We start from the raw sequence: 24,576 nt of genomic DNA, 5'->3' as shown, positions 1-24,576 counted from the left end.
CTGTGATGTTATAGCCAGAGGGCTGTGATGTTATAACCAGAGGGCTGTGATGTTATAGCCAGAGGGCTGTGATGTTATAGCCAGAGGGCTGTGACGTTATGGCCAGAGGGCTGTGATGTTATAGCCAGAGGGCTGTGATGTTATAACCAGAGGGCTGTGATGTTATGGCCAGAGGGCTGTGATGTTATAGCCAGAGGGCTGTGATGTTATAGCCAGAGGGCTGTGATGTTATAGCCAGAGGGCTGTGATGTTATAGCCAGAGGGCTGTGATGTTATAACCAGAGGGCTGTGATGTTATGGCCAGAGGGCTGTGATGTTATAGCCAGAGGGCTGTGATGTTATAGCCAGAGGGCTGTGATGTTATAGCCAGAGGGCTGTGATGTTATAGCCAGAGGGCTGTGATGTTATAACCAGAGGGCTGTGATGTTATGGCCAGAGGGCTGTGATGTTATGGCCAGAGGGCTGTGATGTTATAGCCAGAGGGCTGTGATGTTATGGCCAGAGGGCTGTGATGTTATAGCCAGAGAAAACCAGCCCAGGGTGAAAGACAGAAATGGCAAAAGTGAGGGAAGGAGAGAAGAGCACAGGAAAGACATGAGGGGAGTTGGCAAAAGGGTGAGATTTCTTCAGAGGGAGGGGCTTGGGGTCACCTTTGTCAACCATCAAAACAAATGTCAGAATGTTGCAGTGAACGATTTAAACTCCAGCTGTGAATTGTGTCAAAAGTAACAACTTTGAAAGTGTGACCATCAATGTCTTTACCTTTGGCTATAAAATGTGAGAATTGAAAGCACTCAAGTCAGATTTATCATACTGTTTTTTAATTACATTAAAGTTTTCACATTTTAAACAAATGCTGTTATTTCCATATTTTCTATGTACAAATTTTCCATACAAACATTTACAAAAACAAATTACAATACAGTATCTGTATGTTGCATTTTGTGTAACACCTGTAAACCACAGGAGGCTGCTGAGGGGAGGACGGCTCATAATAATGTCCGGAATGGAGCGAATGGAATGGCATCAAACACCTGGCATCCATGTGTTTATGTATGAGATACCATTCCACCGATTCCACTCGTCATTACCACGAGTCAGTTCTCCCCAATTAGGGTGCCACCAACCTACTGTGCTGTACACACACCATAATGTCCAGTGTACCGGTTATGTTGTTTGTGTGACGTTGTTTACAGTATATCAGAGTATGCGATGAATGACCATCAGTAAAGGAAGGAAGCACAGCACCCAGCCGTCATGCAATCACAACACCCACTCAGAATCCTGTCATTAGCGCTTTGCTCTCCTCCTTCCCCTCAACTCCCATTCCCTCCATCTCTTTCCTACACACACACACACACACACCTGTTCAACACTAAACCATAAAGACATACAAAAGCAAACCAGCAATGACAAACAATCCCAATGTATTCACAAGAAGCTGTTGTACCATCTCAATGACAGAGGATCTGGTTATGTAGATATGTGTATATCTACAACATAGAATGTGTGTTTTGTTCTAGTGTGTGCTAATCAGTGCTTTAGAGTATGCATCTATCACATCATTGGGTTTTGTACAGTGAATTATAATTGAATACTGCATTGTTGATGAAGGGCTTGCAAGTAAGCATTTTACTGTACTGTTCACACCTGCTATATCCTGTGGACGTGACAAATACACTTTAGTTTGATTTTAGTGACATGTCAAGAAGAAACATCCCCATTGACCTGAGTATCTACTACACTAAACAAGACATGAACCGTTCTTAGAGGAAGGTCAGTTAATACATTTACATCTATATACATCAATAGTCTCTACATGTAGAGGAGGAAACATGAGGCCGTTTCAGAGGACTACTGTAGGCTTTGGCTCAAACTATTTCAGATTGAACCAAGAATATGTACCCACATTATACACTGAGTGTACAAAACATTAGAAGCACCTGCTCTTTCCATGTCAGACTGACCAGGTGAAAGCTATGATGTCACTTGCTAAATCCACTTCAATCAGTGTAGATGAAGGAGAGGAGACAGGTTAAATAAGGATTTTTAAGCCTTGAGACAATTGAGACATTGCTTGTGTATGTGTGCCATTCAGAGGGTGAATGGGCAAGACAAAAGATTGAAGTGCCTTTGAATGGGGTCTGGTAGTAGGTACAAGACACACTGGTTTGAGTGTCAAGAACCAACACTCAACAGTTCCCTGTGTATATCAATAATGTTCCACCACCCAAAGGACATCCAGCCAACTTGACAACTGTGGGACGCATTGGAGTCAACATGGGCCAGCATCCCTGTGGAACGCTTTCGACACAATGCAGAGTCCAGGCCCTGACAAATTGAGGCTTTTCTGAGGGCAAAGGGGGGTGCAACTCAATATTAAGAAGGTGCTGATCATGTGTTTTTACACTCAGTGTATATCACTGTTACAATTCAATTCAGGGAAATCATGAAAACAGTTATCCCTTTGTCAGTTTTGTAATAATGATTAGTACATCACATTTCCAGTTAGATCTGTTCCAGAGTCAGTGGGGTTTCCAAGTGTCCATACAGATCAAATGGAGTGAAAAGGAGAAAAAAGGGGGAATAGCATCCATCCTCTTTCATTTACAAAAACGTGTAGAAACACATCCTTCAGAAAATACTCTTGAAGATCATCGTCTCTGGAACGATCCACGATCCAATCACACACACACACACACACACACACACACACACACACACACACACACACACAGCAGCTCAGTCCAGTTGCAAATATAAAAATATTTATTTAAAAAAAATCTTCTCTGTGCCAATGTCCAGCATTGGGTTGACAGTGTCTCTAGCTAGGTCTTTAACTCAGTCAATATAGTAACAGGGATAGTAGGACGGGGAACAGAGTGAAGAAGACCGACAGGGAGACCAGCTGAACACCTGAACTACCCACACTCTTCTGAACCTTGGGCTCCAACACAGTTGGGTCATCTGGAGAGAGAGAGAGAGAACATGTTATTATCAGAAACAAGTGGAACAATTCTACTGTACATCTGACTGTCTCACTGGATGGACAGAAGGGAGACGTACCGGCTGGAAGCCTGTTGGAGGGCTCGTGCACTCCTCCTCCTCCTCCTCCTCCTCCTCCTCCCCCCATCTTTCCCTTTCCTCCATCCATCGCTTCCTCCATCGCTCCATCCTTGTCCTTGTCAGCCTTGGCCTTCCCAGAACCTGTAGAAGACAAGAAGTCATTGGTAAGAACTTGATTGTATGAACACCCAACGGGAACACCACTGAATACGGGGAACACTAAGCCTAGCCATTGATGCTAACGGAAGCTAATGCTACCGTAGGAAAACCCTCTAAAGGCTAAAGCTAACAGAGGCTAATAGCATGTTGATGGAGACAGGGGAATGGAGCTCACCATGAGGTCCAACCACATCCACCTTCAGTCTCAGACACTCCTGGCCGTGGTGATGCAGCGGCTTGGCTGAAGAGGGAGAAGAGATGTTTAGTACAAATACCCAAGCATTGTGTTAGAGTAGTCTATTGTACAGTTAAGTGGTGGTATTCATTCAGAAGTACTGCACATAGATAGTAGTGGTATTAGTTGATGTGTAGTACTACTACAGTATTGATACACGTACAGATATAGTAGTAGCTCTCTCCATGTCTGAACTCCTTGCCCAGGGTGAAGGGGGTGAAGCGCTGGAACTTCTCGGAGAACCTCTCGGGGGCGTGGGCCGCGAAGGGGCGGGAACATTCCCAACGCAGCTGGTCAAAGGAGTGGGGCTTACACACCTCATAGTCCTCCTTCTCCACCATGTACAGCACGTACCGCTCGGCCTCCTGGGACGGCAGCTCCCCGCGTGTGTAGTGAGGACAGATGATGTCCAGGTAGTCGTTGATTTTCACCTCCACTGTGTACTCATCCCATAGGAAACTAGGGAGCGAGAGAAGAGAAAGGTGGTTAGTGACATGGCTGGCTATTATCTTTAGATGACCTTATATCTAGTAGTTGTCTCTGACTGACCGAAGGAACAAACGCAACAAAATGAAATATCATCACGGCCCATTCCCAGCCAGATGACAGAGTTGAGCCCATGTTTGGGTGGGCTGTTCCTCTCGCATGAACAAACACGCATGGAAGAACTGACTTACTCAAACACACTCATGGACAATCGTAAACACTCACTCATAATAAAACACTCACTCATAATAAAACACTCACGCATAATAAAACACTCACTCATAATAAAACACTCACTCATAATAAAACACTCACTCATAATAAAACACTCACTCATAATAAACACTCACTCATAATAAAACACTCACTCATAATAAAACACTCACGGACAATCAAACACAAAAAGCTGTTCATAAGACTCAGCCCAAACAGACTGAAATGAGCACGTTGCAGAAATCAAGCAAGAATATCAGTAAATGTGCCAAACACACTGTTCTCTGCTAGTCCAGGGCTCCATGGGTTCAGGGGCTGACCAACAGGGGGCAGGGACCAAGACAAGGCCCGGTGAGCAGGCTCAGAAATCCGTTGTGTGTGTGTGTGTGTGTGTGTGTGTGTGTGTGTGTGTGTGTGTGTGTGTGTGTGTGTGTGTGTGTGTGTGTATTTGCACCTGCAGCATGTGTGTGCTTGCGTGAGTCCTAGTGTAGACATGTCACCCAGACAATGAGAATTAGTGAGTAGCCAATCAGGAGTCACTGGCTGAACTTGTTTATGGCTGAACTTGTTTAATGTCTTTATTTAGACAAGAACACCCCACTACACTCTTTCTGCCAATCCCTCTTTAACTCTCTCCCTCTCATCGGTTTTCTGGAGCGTTCCACTCATGTTGTTTTAAGAGTAGAGTTTCACTGGCCAGCTGTGTCCATGGAGACAAGATTCTGAGTGGCAGTTTCTCCTTGGGTCTGTCTGTCTCTCTGTCTGTCATATATATGCGCTGTCTGCACAAGTCATTTAATCTCTCTCCCTTCCTACACAAGTCATTTGAGTAGGTTAGTTATCATCTTTCTTTCCCTCTGCACCTGTTGGAGTGTCAGTGGGTGACTGTTTTTACTCCTCTAGTGACTCTTCACCCTTGATTCTGTCTCGTCCTACTTCTTTCTTCCTCCCTCCATGAAAAATAAATATTGAGGGAGGTGGAGACAGTCTCTCTCTTTCTGTTCCTTTTCCCCCTCCCTTAACTTTATGACTCAAAGCTTTCCCTCCATCTCAGTTCTAGATTTGAACTGTTGTCGTGGTGGTGGTTGTTTCGCCCTCCCTCCCTCCCTCCCTCCCTCCCTCCAGTCAACCCCTCCAATCTACTGAGGTATACACGTGAAAGGACACATGTCTAACACACACCTCATGAAATAAACCCTAGAATATCGGGTAGAGCAGTGGAACGTATATTTCTGGTAGGAAGGAAAGTTAGAGAGATGAAAGAAACAAAGTGCTGTATCTGGGTATCAAATTAAAACAGTGCTTTCCAGCTGTCCTCCAGGCCTATTAGGATTCAGCTCACACAGGGACTATGAGTTGTGTTGCCGAGTGGAGTCAGTGGTGCTGGCAGGGTACACACACACACACACACACACACACACACACACTTTTCTGGAAGAGAGGTTGAGTTTGTGGGTAAGAGCTTGTTATCCCTGAGGATGTAATCAGTAGAATATGCACGCCAGAGTCTGAACAGACATCCACACAGGCCACAGCACAAACACCCTGCCACATACTCTGGGTGTGTGGCTCTGTTCTGTGCCACGAGAGAGAGAGCGTCTGTATCACAGGCAGCTGGTGGCACTTTAATTAGGGAGGAAGGGCTCATAGTAATGTATACACTAGCTTTGTGTGTGAGAGAGACAGTGTGAAGAACCCAGTTCATACATGTTTATGTTGTGTTAGTGTGTGTCCAAACATCAAAGCCTGGAACAGGAGGTATCTGGCATCCTGCCTCCCTCGTTACATCCCTCCTTTCTCTACTGTTGTTGTTGTCCTTCTTAAGTGACAGACACACTGGCTCCATGTGGGTCTCTAACCCCCTTTAATCCCCCTGCCACCGTGTGTGTGTGTGTGTGTGAGAGAGAGAGAGAGAGAGAGCGAGAGAGAGACAGTAACCTGCCTGTTACAACATGTATTGTTAGCAGAGCCCGTACCTAGGCTCATTAGCCAGGGCTAATAGCTAGATTAGCCTCTTTCTCACACCACTTCAAAACAGGATGATATCTTTGGCTTAGCCTTCGCATGCACACACACCGGTCTGCGGTTCAAGCGCTTAATTGACAAACAAATCTGTGTTCCTTTCTTATTTCTTTGAGTCAGACTGGTAATGACAGGGTTGAGACGAACGGCACGAGAGAACTGCACTGCTACAGTAGAGTAAAGAGACTTTCCTAACTGAATGGAATCCACCTGATTTCCACACTAATCACAGCTTCTCCTTAAAAACATGTTCCTGTCGAACGCTGTCAAAACACACATTCTGTTGCTAATCTCTGTCACTACAAACAATCACACCTTCAGATCTCCCTTTGTCGCTCTTCTGAAGCCTAGTTAATTAAAAGCTATCTCTGGTCTGGGGCCAAGCTGTTGCCCACAAAGGGAGGAGGGGTTCTGAATAGGGTGTAATTACTCCTCCCCCTAAAGACATAAACCCTGGAGCTGACTAGACTCCAGTCTGCCCCCCATCCTTCACCCCCTCTAGCCCCAAGGCTGTGCTCAATGTCCTCTGCTCACTAGTAGAGGCTGATGTAGATGTGATAAGGTGAGGTGTGTTGTAGCTACTATGGCTCTCAGCATTTTGCACGTGGTCCATGTTGCCCATAATTGACTCTGTACAATAATCACGATGAAGCTAGATTTACAGTAACGTTGACGGCTGTACTTATCAATGGGATTGTGGGAGTGTGTGCAATCTCAACCTAGGTATCTAGGAGAAGTCCAGCTGATTGAAGCCAGTTGACACAGGGCCAGACTCACAACTGGAACACAAGCACCCCTTCCTCCCTCCGAACAGTATCGTCTTTCTCTCTCCTTCGTCCTTCTACTCTGACTGACAGTTCACAGGAGAGTGAGAGTTGCGTTAATGTGATAGCTACGAGTGTGTGAGAGGCAGGGGGGTGAGAGGGAGAGAGGTTCTCTGAATATCAGGATTCAGGCCGCCTCACACCCCAGGCACTTGAGCACATCTGTTTATCAGTGCAGACCAGAGCCTGTGTGTCCGTCCGTCCGTCCGTCTGTCTGTATGAGGTAGGTGTGTGTGTATGTCTCACTGAGGTGTGTGTAAACTGCCAGGGTGGAAGGTAGTCTCCCTTCACCTCTCCTCTGAACTGAACAGTTCTCAGAGCTGCCACAGCAGCTACTGCGTCACAGATGTGTGTGTGTTTGCTTTGAGTGTGTGTGTGGTAGGTGGTTATGACAGTAGGGTGATTTGGGTGTTGTTTAACACTTCATTAAGTTCTCAACAGCTTTGAAGTCCTCTCCTCAGCTCTTGCTGTTATCACATCTATCCCCTCTCTTCTCTTCCCTACTTATAGGCCCATTTCTCATCTCTCCCTACCATCCCTCCTGTGTTTTCCATATAAAAACCCACAACAAAAATGCTCTCTTTTCTCCCAGTCTCCTCCTGCTCTCATTCTTTGGGGAATGTTACAAACTGTCAGGCAGGTCACAGGGGTTAGAGTTCAGAGTCAGAATCCTCATACACACTCCCACTGACTCAGCAAGGGAGAGTCTAGTCTCACACACACACACACACACACGGCCTGAAGGAGAGTCAGCACTGTTAACAACACCCACCATATTCTCCACAAGTAGTCAGCAACACACACACGAGGAATGTCATGACAGGGCTTCTGGGGTTTGTGAGAGTCTGTGGAATAGAATGCTCTCTCACCATACAACTATAAAATCTGCACACACAGGCGTATAAATGACCCTATTAATTCACTGTGGTATCCCACATTCACACCTCAACTCAAGAGGATATAAGCCTGTCAGTTGTAATCTGGGTTTGAGTTGTATCTACTAATACAGTATTATACACCAACTCCCCTAGTAGAACCTCTAGAACACTCTAATCTCTCTCTCTAATCTCCCACATTCTCTCCCAAGAGGAGAGTTCCAAAGAGGTCATTCTTCAGTCTGTCACGATCCAACAGATCAGAACATTCTGTCCCAACCCCCATTATCACATCCAGACTCCAATTAGTACTATCACCACCTATTCATCGTATGTGTGATTCTTTATAAGGAATTGTAGGGTTTGAGCCTTAAAAATGTCAACACAACCTTTTCTCCCCTCCCTCCAGCCAGCCATCCATTCATCCATGTCCCCCCTTTATGCGTTCTAAATTAACCCATCCCCCTATCCCTCCGTTCATCCCTCCTCTATTATTCCCTTGCTCTTAAAAAGGTAACATAATATCAGAGCTCTTCATGACAGCCTAATTTCTCAACACAAATCCCTTCCTCTTCTACCCATCCCCCGCTTTCTGTTCCCAACTCTCTCTTTCAGATGAATAGAAAGAGGCTACATGTTGGCAGGTTGCTAGATATGCAGCTGGGTTTGGGTCAATGAGGAGAACTAGACTCACAGGTCTCTCAACCAGGGTGATTCTATTCCAACTAACCCTGGTTCCATCTGGATTATACAGAATAACACGGTTGGGGTCAAAACTATTTTCATTCATTCAAAGTGAATGTCATGAATTGCAAAAATTATTGTTGAAAATATCCTGGCTGCGTCAAACAGAGAAGGAAGGAAGGAAGTCAGTCAGTCCTGAGCTGAGCTGAGCTGAGACTGGAAGTGGCCCTTAGGGGGCAACAGAGAGCCATCTCTGAAACGCTACATGAGATGATACTGGACACACAAACATGACCCTACACACACAATGTGATAACGTGAGGATAAAGCAGTCCTCAGTCCTGTAGAATTGAGACAAACCGTAACAGTGGGGAGACAAAGCAAGCTGCTGTTATCTGTGTGGAAAACTAGTCAGGAAAACAGAGCAGGGTCTGTGAGAGAGAGGGACTGACAGAGAGAGAGAGAGGAAGTCTGGACCCTGTACCATAGATAAGGAGGCAAGAGGAAGAGCTGAGATGGAAGGGGGCCCAGGGGGTGCTAATTAAAGTATATTTTTTATTTTAAACAAGGCAAAATGTTGTTTTATGTTACATCCATGATAATGTGTGTGTGAGAGTGTTAGGTAAGACAGCTGTTATGTCAGCAGGAAACAGGCTATATGCCTAGATGTGATTGAATGGACAGAACTATACACTGTGTAGCTGACTGACTGGAGCTATCCTATTGGCTCCTTTAACTGATTGTTCTCTGTAGGATATGTTCTTCTACATATTTAAGGAGCTTCAGATTTACTAACACACAACGCCAGAGAGAAAACAGGGATATAATCTATTCTAAATATAAAAAGCAGCAGAATGACGATGACGATTTTCGTGTCTATGGGTCAACGAGTCAGATTACAGCTCAGATTGTCTGTAATCTGTGTGCGCGTGTATTTCCCCCTCATTCTGCTGTAGGATTAGAGACCCAGAGCAACAGATGAGGTGGTAGAGAGAGAGAGAGAGAGAGAGAGAGGGAGAGACACACTCGCTTTGGCAATGTTAACATATGTTTCCCATGCCAATAAAGCCCCTTGAATTGAAAGGTTGATTTCAGAATAGAGAGAGTGGAGGGTTTCAGAATAGAGAGAGTGGAGGGTTTCAGAATAGAGAGAGTGGAGGGTTTCAGAATAGAGAGAGTGGAGGGTTTCAGAATAGAGAGAGTGGAGGGTTTCAGAATAGAGAGAGTGGAGGGTTTCAGAATAGAGAGAGGGGAGTGTAGCCTGAGGAAAGAAGAGCTTTACAACAGAGAAGAAAATCACACATTTAACTTCACAACCACACCACCCTCTTCCCCCACCAGCCACCACAACCCTAAACCTCTTCCTCTAGGACATATCTGTTCAGACAAGCCCAACACCCCAACAACACGAGAGAGAAAGACAAAAGACAGAGGATTGGAAATGTATAGCTATATAGGAGAGGAGAACATGAATACTTGAATATGTGGTAGAGATGAACTCATGGAAACAGAGTGAGTGATAGAGGTGGTCAGGCAATAACAAGCTGGAGAAGACGCAGCTGGTGTGGAGAAGAGGGAGTGGCGATGGAGAGAGGAACAGACAGGTACAGAGGGAGGGAGAGAAGGAAGGAAAGGGGGGGGGGGTCGAACACAGCTGACAGAGTTGAGTATAGTAACAGGGGAAGTGTGGAATGCTGGCTGCTACTAATATTAACATCCAACTCCTCCCTCCTGCCCCGAGAGAGAGTGTGTGTGTATGTGTGTGTGGGTCACTGATTTACCAGTGCTCCGTAATATCGCCTACATGCAGGGCCCCTCCCTTTCTCTGACATTGGAGTTCAGGCAACACTACACACTCACCCTCAGTCAAAAACAACAAAACCTTCCAGTAACGAGGCATTACGCCAGAACTAATGATTAAGCTGTTGGATCAGGTCGAAACAAGCCCAGTCTCTCTCTCTCTCTCTCTCAATTCAATTCAATTCAATTCAAGGGGCTTTATTGGCATGGGAAACATATGTTAACATTGCCAAAGCAAGTAAGGTATATAATATATAAAGTGAAATAAACAATAAAAATTAACAGTAGACATCACACATACAGAAGTTTCAAAACAATAAAGACATTACAAATGTCATATTATATATATATACAGTGTTTTTACAATGTGCAAATGGTAAAGGACACAAGATAAAATAAATAAGCATAGATATGTGTTGTATTTACAATGGTGCGTGTTCTTCACTGGTTGCCCTTTTCTCGTGGCAACAGGTCACAAATCTTGCTGCTCTGATGGCACACTGTGGAATTTCACCCAGTAGATATGGGAGTTTTTCAAAATTGGATTTGTTTTCGAATTCTTTGTGGATCTGTGTAATCTGAGGGAAATATGTCTCTCTAATATGGTCATACATTGGGCAGGAGGTTAGGAAGTGCAGCTCAGTTTCCACCTCATTTTGTGGGCAGTGAGCACATAGCCTGTCTTCCCTTGAGAGCCATGTCTGCCTACGGCGGCCTTTCTCAATAGCAAGGCTATGCTCGCTGAGTCTGTACATAGTCAAAGCTTTCCTTAATTTTGGGTCAGTCACAGTGGTCAGGTATTCTGCCGCTGTGTACTCTCTGTGTAGGGCCAAATAGCATTCTAGTTTGCTCTGTTTTTTTGTTAATTCTTTCCAATGTGTCAAGTAATTATCTTTTTGTTTTCTCATGATTTGGTTGGGTCTAATTGTGCTGCTGTCATGGGGCTCTGTAGGGTGTGTTTGTGAACAGAGCCCCAGGACCAGCTTGCTTAGGGACTCTTCTCCAGGTTCATCTCTCTGTAGGTGATGGCTTTGTTGTGGAAGGTTTGGGAATCGCTTCCTTTTAGGTGGTTATAGAATTTAACTGCTCTTTTCTGGATTTTGATAATTAGTGGGTATCGGCCTAATTCTGCTCTGTATGCATTATTTGGTGTTCTACGTTGTACACTGAGGATATTTTTGCAGAATTCTGCGTGCAGAGTCTCAATTTGGTGTTTGTCCCATTTTGTGAAGTCTTGGTTGGTGAGCGGACCCCAGACCTCACAACCATAAAGGGCAATGGGCTCTATGACTGATTCAAGTATTTTTAGCCAAATCCTAATTGGTATGTTGAAATTTATGTTCCTTTTGATGGCATAGAATGCCCTTCTTGCCTTGTCTCTCAGATCGTTCACAGCTTTGTGGAAGTTACCTGTGGCGCTGATGTTTAGGCCAAGGTATGTATAGTTTTTTGTGTGCTCTAGGGCAACAGTGTCTAGATGGAATTTGTATTTGTGGTCCTGGTGACTGGACCTTTTTTGGAACACCATTATTTTGGTCTTACTGAGATTTACTGTCAGGGCCCAGGTCTGACAGAATCTGTGCATAAGATCTAGGTGCTGCTGTAGGCCCTCCTTGGTTGGTGACAGAAGCACCAGATCATCAGCAGACATTTGACTTCAGATTCTAGTAGGGTGAGGCCGGGTGCTGCAGACTTTTCTAGTGCCCGCGCCAGTTCGTTGATATATATGTTGAAGAGGGTGGGGCTTAAGCTGCATCCCTGTCTAACCCCACGACCCTGTGTGAAGAAATGTGTGTGTTTTTGCCAATTTTAACCGCACACTTGTTGTTTGTGTACATGGATTTTATGATGTCGTATGTTTTACCCCCAACACCACTTTCCATCAGTTTGTATAGCAGACCCTCATGCCAAATTGAGTCGAAGGCTTTTTTGAAATCAACAAAGCATGAGAAGACTTTGCCTTTGTTTTGGTTTGTTTGGTTGTCAATTAGGGTGTGCAGGGTGAATACATGGTCTGTTGTACGGTAATTTGGTAAAAAGCCAATTTGACATTTGCTCAGTACATTGTTTTCATTGAGGAAGTGTACGAGTCTGCTGTTAATGATAATGCAGAGGATTTTCCCAAGGTTACTGTTGACGCATATTCCACGGTAGTTATTGGGGTCAAATTTGTCTCCATTTTTGTGGATTGGGGTGATCAGTCCTTGGTTCCAAATATTGGGGAAGATGCCAGAGCTAAGGATGATGTTAAAGAGTTTTAGTATAGCCAATTGGAATTTGTTGTCTGTATATTTGATCATTTCATTGAGGATACCATCAACACCACAGGCCTTTTTGGGTTTGAGGGTTTTTATTTTGTCCTGTAACTCATTCAATGTTATTGGAGAATCCAGTGGGTTCTGGTAGTCTTTAATAGTTGATTCTAAGATCTGTATTTGATCATGTATATGTTTTTGCTCTTTATTCTTTGTTATAGAGCCAAAAAGATTGGAGAAGTGGTTTACCCATATATCTCCATTTTGGATAGATAATTCTTCGTGTTGTTGTTTGTTTAGTGTTTTCCAATTTTCCCAGAAGTGGTTAGAGTCTATGGATTCTTCAATTACATTGAGCTGATTTCTGACATGCTGTTCCTTCTTTTTCCGTAGTGTATTTCTGTATTGTTTTAGTGATTCACCATAGTGAAGGCGTAGACTCAGGTTTTCCGGGTCTCTATGTTTTTGGTTGGACAGGTTTCTCAATTTCTTTCTTAGAATTTTGCATTCTTCATCAAACCATTTGTCATTGTTGTTAATTTTCTTCGGTTTTCTATTTGAGATTTTTAGATTTGATAGGGAAGCTGAGAGGTCAAATATACTGTTAAGATTTTCTACTGCCAAGTTTACACCTTCACTATTACAGTGGAACGTTTTACCCAGGAAATTGCCTAAAAGGGATTGAATTTGTTGTTGCCTAATTGTTTTTTGGTAGGTTTCCAAACTGCATTCCTTCCATCTATAGCATTTCTTAATGTTACTCAGTTCCTTTGGCTTTGATGCCTCATGATTGAGTATTGCTCTGTTTAGGTAGACTGTGATTTTGCTGTGGTCTGATAGGGGTGTCAGTGGGCTGACTGTGAACGCTCTGAGAGACTCTGGGTTGAGGTCAGTGATAAAGTAGTCTACAGTACTACTGCCAAGAGATGAGCTATAGGTGTACCTACCATAGGAGTCCCCTCGAAGCCTACCTCTCTCTCTCTCTCTCTCTCACACACACACACACACACACGGTTGGAACAGACTGCGAAAAACCAGTTTCTACACCAGTCAAGTCAGATACTGACAACTGTACACACACACTGAGCGATCTGTGTTTTAACATCTGAAGTCAGTCAGTCAGTAAACATTAGTTTACACCTGATCGCCTCAGATCAATCAGCCAGGAATCAATTACAATCAATTAAACTCAGTGATTCACTGGCTGTCAGTCTGACTGATTGATCACATGGGAGTGAATCAGGTGGTTGAGACACAGTGTAAAGTGGGACGACAGTTGAGGGACCAGATTGGGCTTTCAGGCTGAAAGAAGACTGAGAACTGCCCAGAGAGAAATAGAAAGTTGAAAAAGAAAGATGGAAACTGAGAACGAGGGATTAAAGAGAAGGACGAGCGATTATACAGTAAACGTGGTAACAGTAGCAGGTGGGTACGGGCCAGACTAGGATTAAGTCTTAATTTTTAACACTGATTATTCTCCTTCTGAAAACCACATTCACTGAGTTCCAATTGGAGGTTTTCAGAGACTTTAGATAAAGACTTCTGGGGGAAAAAAGTGTGTGTGTGTGTGTGTGTGTGTGTGTGTGTGTGAGACATATGCAGTACAGAATGTGTGAGTAGAGCTTGTATCATGAGTAATAGTTATCAGTGTGAGTCTATCGGTCTTTAGTGGACACTGAGTGCATCACTGCTCCCACATAACTCGCTGCGCCAGTTTTTCCATGTAGTTTGTTTTTGTTAATGTGAGACTGTGTCAATGTGTATGTGAGAGTGTGTGTGTCTGAACATGCTTGTTTGTGTCTACAGTACATGTGTGATGTGTGAACATATTTCTCTGTCTGGTTATGTGTTAGTCTCTCTTTAGTCTGCTACGAAAAGGATTAGTGTACATGATGATTGTTGTTGATGATGTTATGCAACACAAGTTAGAGTGGGAGTGTAGTCCAGAGCAGGATTAAAGAACACAGTCTTGTGCAGCTAAACTTGTGGGGACAAGGTTAACCCCCAACCCATACCCTATCCTATCCTAACCTTAACCTAAACCTAGCTCCTAACCCTAGATCCTAATCCTAGAAATAACATTTGATCTTGTGGGGATCAACAAAATGTCCCCAGTAGGTCAAATGTTTGTTTACTATTCTGTTCCTCACAAGTATAGTTAAACACACACACGTTATTTCTGTATTTCTCTGCATTTATAGCAATTCTCACTTGACCCACAACTCTGAAGCTGTGATTTGTCCTCTATAACCGCTTTCCTTTGTCATTATGGACTAAGAGTTTAGTTCAGATGTCCTTCTCTTCGGTTCTTTTCTCCCTCCCTCTTCCTCATATCACCTGATCAACAGAAGTCGTGTTCCTTGTGCTCGAGGCACCGTCTCAGTGCCGTCATACCGACAAACCCAGGTGAAGTCAGACCTGCGTACAGAACAGGTAAAGTACACTGACTGACTCACACCGACAAAACCCATTACGTCACGACTCGTCAACAATATTTTCCTGTGCTCATGTCATTAATTAAATTACAAAACCAATGTCTTTCCCATTTCACAGGAAATCTAATTGTGTTCTGTCATCATCATTGTCCTAAGGAGAATTAGGCTACAGAGACAAAGTGCAAATCAAATTAAGGTACAATAACGTCGACCCAGTCGGCTGAAACCGTGACCCCTCAGTCTTTGTCCATTTTCTCTATAAAACAATCCAGCCTTCTTTCTCACCATCTTCAGCTCTGTGCTAAAAGCTCAATAAATCACACGGCCTCACATACGCTGTCAAGCTCCATTGATCCCACTGAGTGGCAGGGTAGCATTACAATTTCTGACCCCAAATCAATCAGCATAGGACATCTCACCCCCCCTTCCCCCTTTGTAGAGCTGAAGTGTCAGACTGTCAACAGCACCACTAGAGTGAAAAACAGACATACAGTCTGTATTCAGACACTCAGGTCGAGTTGGTTCATGTCAGGCTTTATTTTTATGCTGTGTGAGGAAGTCTGTCTATGTATCGAGATCATATATATGGTTGATTCTGTCTGTCCATCTTCCCCTTGTTCTCTGTTTATGCCCTGCTGCGCGATTTGCCTACCGTAGCCTAGTTAAAAAGGGCAAGCAGACAGCTAATACAACAAGGCACACAGCCTACACCTACATTTCTACAAGTGGAAGAAATAAAAGCAATACCAATCCAGATCTCAACTTCTACTCCACATTGGTTCAACATCATTTCATTGAAATGACGTGCAATCGACGTTGATTCAACCAGGCCGTGTGTGTCCAGTGGGGCGGGATGTCTGTTAAAGAACCGAGGAAATTCAGCGCGTAGGCTATCCATTGAGTGGATGAGACACAGTATTTATCCCATGACAGAAAGTGTATTTAAGTTGGCCTGGTGTAGTGTCAGATAATCATTCTCAAAGTGAGTTGAGCACTAGGTGCGCGTAAATAGAAACCACACACACTTTTAATGTATGCTACATCAAAATAATCACAACACGCGCGCGTAAAAAACACACACACACACACACACACACACACACACACACACACACACACACACACACACACACACAGAGAGAAAGAGATTAAGAACACCTACTTTGGGTTTGTGTTATTCCAGAAGACGCTATGTCTCTCTGCGGAGGCGAACCAGGTTCCGAAGCTCACAGCCAGACACACCAGCCACACCAAATCCATAGCTGCGGATTTAGGACCAGAACAAAACGAAACACCAACAAATACTGTCAGTTACTGCAGAATAAGTCTGTGCAGGATGTGCCCACTGTCAAAAGAAATGTATGATAAGGGTGCTAGTCTATAGGTCCTGCTTTTCTGTAGGGTTGGGACCTCCTTCTATGGAGTTTAATGGTGGTTTGTATGGTTAAGACCGAGGCGCGTTGACTGTTTTGTCTAACGGAGCCACGCCTCTCCCGGTTGTATAGCCAATAGCAGCTGGAAAAACGCCCGGCTGCTCTGGCTAATCAACTAGAGACGCCATGAACACTTTATCCAATCTATATGATATTATCAAAGCCATGGACAGAAATATATAGGCCTATAGCTATTTTTGTGACACTGAAATTAATTAATGACGTGTTCTTTTGTTGTGACCAAAAGTGTTTTCTTAGAATTTTAGTCATTAATGCAAAACTTGCTGATTTCCCCCCTGATTAATTATAGGCTCACATATTCAATAACATGAAAATGAGAAATAACAATACTATGGTACTCTTTAGAAAATAAGTGAATCTAATGTAATGTAAAAGTCTACCTAAAGGTTCCAGGAGAGCTGCTCTGTGACTGTGTCTATCAGTCAGATGTTATCCCATTGAATCATTAAGATGTTATCTGTGTAGCTAATCTTCTGGGTCCCCTGTAGCCATATAGTCTGCAGGCACACACTGACTGTAAATTAGCAACACAAAGCTGCTCAAAGTAATGCATTATAATACAGTATAGCCCACCTTTTTTATCCCACATTTAGTATCCACTTCTTTTGTGCCACTAAAAAAGACTGACAAAAATAAAAATGAGCGCGTTGCAGAAATCAAGCAAGAATATCAGTAAATGTGCCAAACACATTGTGTTCTCTGCTCGTCCAGGCCTCCATGGATTCAGGGGCTGACCAACAGGGGGCAGGGACCAGGACAAGGCCCGGTGAGCAGGCTCAGAAATCCGGTGTGTGTGTGTGTGTTCTCGACATAGTTTCCTATGACTGAAAAGAGCTTCTGGACATCAGAACAGTGATCCCTAACTTCCATTTGGATTCAGATGTCTACTTCAACAAGTTGGCAGCTGTTGAAGTCGCTCTGGATAAGAGCGTCTGCTAAATGACTTAAATGTAATGTAATGTAATGTTGACATACTGCTCAGACCAGGCCCTAATCCCTGGACTCGAAAAAGGAAGAGACGCTGCAAAAGAGGCAAACAAGTGGGCACCCTGAGGAGACAAATAAACACCTGTAGCCTCCATAATTTGCAAATAAATTCATTAAAAATCCTACAATGTGATTTTCTGGATTTTTTTTCTCATTTTGTCTGTCATAGTTGAAGTGTACCTATGATGAAAATTACAGGCCTCTCTCATATTTTTAAGTGGGAGAACTTGCACAATTGGTGGCTGACTAAATACTTTTTTGCCCTACTGTACAAAACTCTAGATCACCTTTACTCCACACACAGAAACACATTCAAAACTCTATCTCGCCCTCCGTTTGGCATATCGGACCAGAACTTTATCCTCCTGATTCCCACTTACAAGCAAAAACTCAAATAGGAAATACCAGTTCAATACGTAAGTGGTCTGATGAAGCGAACACTAAGTTACAAGACTGTTTCGCCAGCACAGACTGAACTATGTTCCGGAATTCATCTGATAAAATGGTGGTGTTTACCACATCAGTCACCAGCTTCATTAATAATTGTGTCATTGACGTTGTCCCCACAATCACCAAACGTACATATCCCAACCAGAAGCCATGGATTACAGGCAACATCCTCACTGAGCTAAAGACTAGAACTGCCGCTTTCAAGGAGCGGGACACTAACCCGGGAGCTTAGAAGAAATCTCACTACGACCTCAAATGAGCCATCAAACAGTCAAAACGTCAATACAGGACTAAGATGGAATCCTACTACGCCAGCTCTGGCACTTGTTGGATGTGGCAGGACTTGAGTAAGGACTATAAACAGGTTAACATTCACATGGCCATGGGGCCAGTTGGATCACTAGGATGCGTACTCAGAGCATGCACTGACCAGCTGGTGTCTTCACAGACATTTTCAACCTTTCCTTGACCCAGTCTGTAATACCTACATGTTTCAAGGAGAACACCATAGTCCCTGTGCCCAAGCATGCCAAGGTAACCTGTCTAAATGACTACCGCCCGTGGCACTCACATCTGTTGCCCCAAAATGCTTTTAAAAGCTGTTTAAGGCTCACATCAACACCATCATTCCAGACACACTGGAGCCTTCTCCAATTCACATTCCACCCCAACGGATCCACAGATGATGCAATCTCTATTGCACTCCGAACTGCCCTTTACTACCTGGACAAGAGGAACACCTATGTGAGAATGCTGTTCATTGACTATAGGGCGGCGTTCAACACCGTAGAGCCATCCAAGCTCAGGACCCTGGGACTGAACAACTTCCTCTTCAACTGGATCCTGGACTTTCTGACGGGATGCACCCATGTGTTGAGGGTAGGCAACAACACATCTGCCACGATGACCCTCAGGGGGGCGTGCTTAGTCCCCTCCTGTACTCCCTGTTACCCATGACTGCGTGGCCAGGCACGACTCCTACACCATCATTAAGATTGCTGATGACATGAAGGTGGTTGGCATGATCACAGACGACAATGAGACCGCCTATAGGGAGGAAGTCAGTGACCTGGCAGTGTGGTGACAGGACAACAACCTCTCCCTCAACGTTAGCAAGACAAAGGAGCTGATCATGGACTACAGGAAACGGAGGGCAGAACACGCCGCCATCCACGTTGACAGGGCTGTAGTGGAGTGGAGAGCTTCAGGATCCTCCACATCAATAAGGTATTAACATGGTCTACACACACCAACAAGGTCATGAAGAAGACACGACAATTGCTCTTCCCCCCCAGGAGGCTGAACAAATTTGTAATGGGCCCTCAGTTCCTCAAAAGGTTTCACAGCTGCACCATTGAGAGCATATTGACTGGCTGCATCACCGCTTGGTATGGCAACTGCTTGGCATTAGACCGCAAGGTGCTACAACAGGGTAGTGCATATGGCCCAGTACAATACAGGGGTTGTGTTCCCTGCCATCTTTAAAGCCAAGTTATCATTGACTCAGCACAGGTGCCCTGTGTATATTGCCAAGTTATCATTGACTCAGTACTGGTACCCCGTGTATATAGCCAGGAGGACTGAGGGAGAGAGGTACAGCCAGGAGGACTGAGGGAGAGAGGTACAGCCAGGAGGACTGAGGGAGAGAGGTACAGCCAGGAGGACTGAGGGAGAGAGGTACAGACAGGAGGACTGGGGGAGAGTGTTACAGACATGAGGACTGAGGGAGAGTGTTGCAGCCAGGAGGACTGAGGGAGAGAGGTACAGACAGGAGGACTGAGGGAGAGTGTTACAGCCAGGAGGACTGAGGGAGAGTGTTACAGCCAGGAGGACTCTCAGTAAGACCAAAATAATGGTGTTCCAAAAAAGGTCCAGTCACCAGGACCACAAATACAAATTCCATCTAGACACTGTTGCCCTAGAGCACACAAAAAACTATACATACCTTGGCCTAAACATCAGCGCCACAGGTAACTTCCACAAAGCTGTGAACGATCTGAGAGACAAGGCCAGAAGGGCATTCTATGCCATCAAAAGGAACATAAATTTCAACATACCAATTAGGATTTGGCTAAAAATACTTGAATCAATCATAGAGCCCATTGCCCTTTATGGTTGTGAGGTCTGGGGTCCGCTCACCAACCAAGACTTCACAAAATGGGACAAACACCAAATTGAGACTCTGCACGCAGAATTCTGCAAAAATATCCTCCGTGTACAACGTAGAACACCAAATAATGCATGCAGAGCAGAATTAGGCCGATACCCACTAATTATCAAAATCCAGAAAAGAGCCGTTAAATTCTATAACCACCTAAAAGGAAGTGATTCCCAAACCTTCCACAACAAAGCCATCACCTACAGAGAGATGAACCTGGAGAAGAGTCCCCTAAGCAAGCTGGTACTGTGGCTCTGTTCACAAACACACCCTACAGAGCCCCCAGGACAGCAGCACAATTAGACCCAACCAAATCATGAGAAAACAAAAAGATAATTACTTGACACATTGGAAAGAATTAACAAAAAACAGAGCAAACTAGAATGCTATTTGGCCCTACACAGAGAGTACACAGTGGCAGAATACCTGACCACTGTGACTGACCCAAAATTAAGGAAAGCTTTGACTATGTACAGACTCAGTGAGCATAGCCTTGCTATTAAGAAAGGCCGCCTTAGGCAGACATGGCTCTCAAGAGTAGACAGGCTATCTGCACACTGCCCACAAAATGAGGTGGAAACCGAGCTGCACTTCCTAACCTCCTGCCCAATGTATGACCATATTAGAGAGACATATTTCCCTCAGATTACACAGATCCACAAAGAATTCGAAAACAAATCTAATTTTGAAAAACTCCCATATCTACTGGGTGAAATTCCACAGTCTGCAATCACAGCAGCAAGATGTGTGACCTGTTGCCACGAGAAAAGGGCAACCAGTGAAGAACACACACCATTGTAAATACAACCCATATCTATGCCTATTTATTTTATCTTGTGTCCTTTAACAATTTGTACATTGTTAAAACACTGTATATATATAATATGACATTTGTAATGTCTTTATTGTTTTGAAACTTCTGTATGTGTAATGCTTACTGTTAATTTTTATTGTTTATTTCACTTTTGTATATTATCTACCTCACTTGCTTTGGCAATGTTAACACGTTTCCCATCCCAATAAAGCCCCTTGAATTGAATTGAATTGAATTGAAAGAGAGAGAACGAGAGAGAGCGGGAGAAAGAGAGAGAGAGATTTTTTGCTTCTTCCACAAGGTCAAATGCTATTTCTAGGAGGTTTAGGGTTAAGTTTAGAATTAGTGTTAGGAGATAGGGTTAGGATAAGGGTTAGAGTTAAGGTTAGAATTAGTGTTAGGAGATAGGGTTAGGGTAAGGGTTAGAGTTAAGGTTAGAATTAGTGTTAGGAGCTAGGGTTAGGATAAGGGTTAGAGTTAAGGTTAGAATTAGTGTTAGGAGCTAGGGTTAGGGTAAGGGTTAGAGTTAAGGTTAGAATTAGTGTTAGGAGCTAGGGTGAGGGTAAGGGTTAGAATTAGTGTTAGGAGTTAGGGTAAGGGTTAGAGTTAAGGTTAGAATTAGTGTTAGGAGCTAGGGTTAGGGTAAGGGTTAGAGTTAAGGTTAGAATTAGTGTTAGGAGCTAGGGTTAGGGTAAGGGTTAGAGTTAAGGTTAGAATTAGTGTTAGGAGTTAGGGTAAGGGTAAGGGTTAGAGTTAAGGTTAGAATTAGTGTTAGGAGATAGGGTTAGGGTAAGGGTTAGAGTTAAGGTTAGGTTTAAGGTTAGGAGCTAAGGTTAGGGTAAGGGTTAGAGTTAAGGTTAGGTTAGGTTTAAGGTTAGGAGCTAAGGTTAGGGTAAGGGTTAGAGTTAAGGTTAGGTTTAGGGTTAGGGGATATGGAAAATAGGATTTTAAATGGTACTGAATGTTGTGTCCCCACACGAGTGTTCTTCCTAGAATGACAGAGGGAGAGAAAGGGAGGTAGAGGACCTACCAAGTAGCCAAAATAAATGTTATGGAATCAGATAGGCCTCATCTAGCCACTAACAGGGACTCTCCCTAAGATTCTCACCCCGTCTCTCTCACTCTCCTTTCCTCTTCCCGTCTCTCTACCCCTCCTCTCACCCTGTCATTGCCCGAGGGGCTGCCTGATGTAGTTCTCTTAAAATGTCCAGATGTTCAGCCGACACACACGTACACACATTGGCGTAATGAATAGAAGGTGTGTTTCCACTAAAGGTGTGTTGAAGTAAAAGAGACATGGAAAACATAAAGCTGTAACAGAAACCAAGACAAGGTGGGCTGAAGTAAAGACAACAGAGAAAGGAGTCATGGAAAGGGTTGAAAACAGAGAATGGGAGGGTAGAAAGACAAATACATACATACCATGTAACATGGGAAGAACAGGGATGGTGCAGAGAGAAAGAGATGCATGCGCACACACACACACACACACACACACACACACACACACACACACACGCACACACACTACTATAGTTGGGACAGGACTCTTCTCCCTGGAGCTGTTTTATTGTTATTGAAAGAGCTCACATTGTTATCTTTTAATCACATCTCTGTCTACCCATGTCCCCCTTCTCTCTATTTCTCTATCACACTCCCCCTTTTACCCCCAAGCCTCTGTTTCACTGGCTGGAATCTTCCATCCCCCTTTGTTTCTCTCCATCTCACTCCAACATCTGTCCTGCTCTATTACAATAATACAACAAGGACTCTAGCTAACATCTTACGGACATCGTAAAGAGAGATGTATGTTACTGTACATCCTTCTACAAGTTTTACCGTACCGTGTATTTTTTCTTCACATATCAGCACTATTGGACAGATACAAGATGTCACTCAGTGATCCCAACAGATTTTCAGAGCCTGTCTTTATCCCCTGACCCTGTCTCATATCGGCACACTCCGGCAAGCTGTTCCTTTTCTGGCAGGACAAAGGAATCCCCTCTGGTCCATTCAGCCCTATTCATCTGCATACAGGTGGTCCCAATTCACCCGCTGTGAGGGACACTCCTGCTCAATAGTGCTCCATTTGTCCACATGGCATTCTGCAGGGGGCAAATAGTAATACTAACTGACACACATAATGCCTAACTGGAAGCCTATACACAGACACAGACACACACAGACACACACAGACACACACACACGGACACACACACACACACACACACACACACACACACACACACACACACACACACACACACACACACACACACACACACACACACACACACAAAGCTTTTCCTGTGTGTGTCAGTATGGGTTATATGGTATAACCAATGGGGTCTACATGGTTGAGTTAACAAACTGAACCCCTCTGGCTCAATGCTGTGTCTTTGTTCACACACACCAATCATTAACTAACCCATTCAACAGGCACACTTCCCTTCTGTCATCCCTCGTAGCTGTGCACCTCCCCACTAAAGCACTTAGATCATCCCTCCTACCAAAGTCATCATTGAGAGGGGTCCTGTCACTAACTCATTCAGCTATACACCTGGCTTCATCATCATCTTCAGCTATCTCTTTCTCTCTCTCCTAACTGCTGTCTCTCTTTCACTTTTCTGTTCATTGGTTTATTCTGCCCTCTGTCCTTCCTCTCCTCTCTTCTGTTCATCTGTTCTGTTCTTCCTCCTCTCTTCTGTTCATCTGTTCTTCTGTTCATCTGTTCATTCTGCTCTCTGTCCTTCCTCTCCTCTCTTCTGTTCATTCTGTACTCTGCCCTTCCTCTCCTCTCTTCTGTTCATCTGTTTTTCTGTTCTTCTGTTCATTCTGTTATCTGTCCTTCCTCTCCTCTCTTCTGTTCATTCTGTTCTCTGCCCTTCCTCTCCTCTCTTCTGTTCATCTGTTTTTCTGTTCTTCTGTTCATTCTGTTATCTGTCCTTCCTCTCCTCTCTTCTGTTCTTCTGTTCATTATGTTATATGTCCTTCCTCTCCTCTCTGCTGTTCTTCTGTTCATTCTGTTCTCTGTCCTTCCTCTCTTCTGTTCATCTGTTCTTCTGTTAATCCTCTCTTCTGTTCATTCTGTTCTCTGTCCTTCATCTCCTCTCTTCTGTTCATCTGTTCTTCTGTTCATTCTGTTCTTCTGTTCTTCTGTTCATTCTGTTCTTCTGTTCTTCTGTTCATTCTGTTCTCTGTCCTTTCTCTCCCCTCTTCTGTTCATCTGCTCTTCTTTTCATCTGTTTATTCTGCTTTCTGTCCTTCCTCTCCTCTGGACTCTTTGGCCTAAACTGTTCTAATCTAGTGTCACATCTCTTCATCTCTTTCTTTCTTTCTTTCTTTCTTTCTTTCTTTCTTTCTTTCTTTCTTTCTTTCTTTCTTTCTTTCTTTCTTTCTTTCTTTCTTTCTTTCTTTCTTTCTTTCTTTCTTTCTTTCTTTCTTTCTTTCTTTCTTTCTTTCTTTCTTTCTTTCTTTCTTTCTTTCTTTCTCTCTCTCTCTCTCTCTCTCTCTCTCTCTCTCTCTCTCTCTCTCTCTCTCTCTCTCTCTCTCTCTCTCTCTCTCTCTCTCTCTCTCTCTCTCTTTCTCTTTCTCTTTCTCTTTCTCTCTCTCTCTCTCTCTCTCTCTCTCCCTTCATCTATTGTTCCCCTTCTCCTCCT

General features: G+C 43.9%; 1 protein-coding gene across 1 annotated transcript; it reads right to left on the bottom strand.

Moving 5' to 3' along the window:
• Positions 1 to 804: 804 nt before the first annotated feature.
• Positions 805 to 16,490, bottom strand: LOC135521780 (ephrin-A1-like). The gene is made up of 5 exons (XM_064947507.1): positions 16,217 to 16,490; positions 3,624 to 3,919; positions 3,401 to 3,466; positions 3,067 to 3,207; positions 805 to 2,967 (listed from the first exon to the last, which is right to left on the bottom strand). Exons 1-5 carry the CDS (start codon positions 16,312 to 16,314, stop codon positions 2,846 to 2,848), a joined length of 723 nt encoding a protein of 240 aa, XP_064803579.1. The 5' UTR covers positions 16,315 to 16,490; the 3' UTR covers positions 805 to 2,845.
• Between the last annotated feature and the right edge of the window lie 8,086 nt (positions 16,491 to 24,576).

This window comes from Oncorhynchus masou, chromosome 30, assembly GCF_036934945.1.
Source record: "Oncorhynchus masou masou isolate Uvic2021 chromosome 30, UVic_Omas_1.1, whole genome shotgun sequence".
NCBI lineage: Eukaryota > Metazoa > Chordata > Actinopteri > Salmoniformes > Salmonidae > Oncorhynchus > Oncorhynchus masou.
Note: the sequence above shows the minus strand (reverse complement) of the source record. Positions and strands in the feature narration are given on the sequence as shown.

What these genes read in the sequence shown, in the direction of transcription:
- LOC135521780 (XM_064947507.1), bottom strand. Translation starts at nt 16,314, where the DNA reads ATGGATTTGGTGTGGCTGGTGTGTCTGGCTGTGAGCTTCGGAACCTGG. An exon ending in TGGAATAACACAAACCCAAA is followed by an intron (nt 3,920 to 16,216) that starts GTAGGTGTTCTT and finishes CTCGCTCCCTAG; the next exon opens with TTTCCTATGGGATGAGTACA. An exon ending in CTCCAACAGGCTTCCAGCCG is followed by an intron (nt 2,968 to 3,066) that starts GTACGTCTCCCT and finishes CTCTCTCTCCAG; the next exon opens with ATGACCCAACTGTGTTGGAG.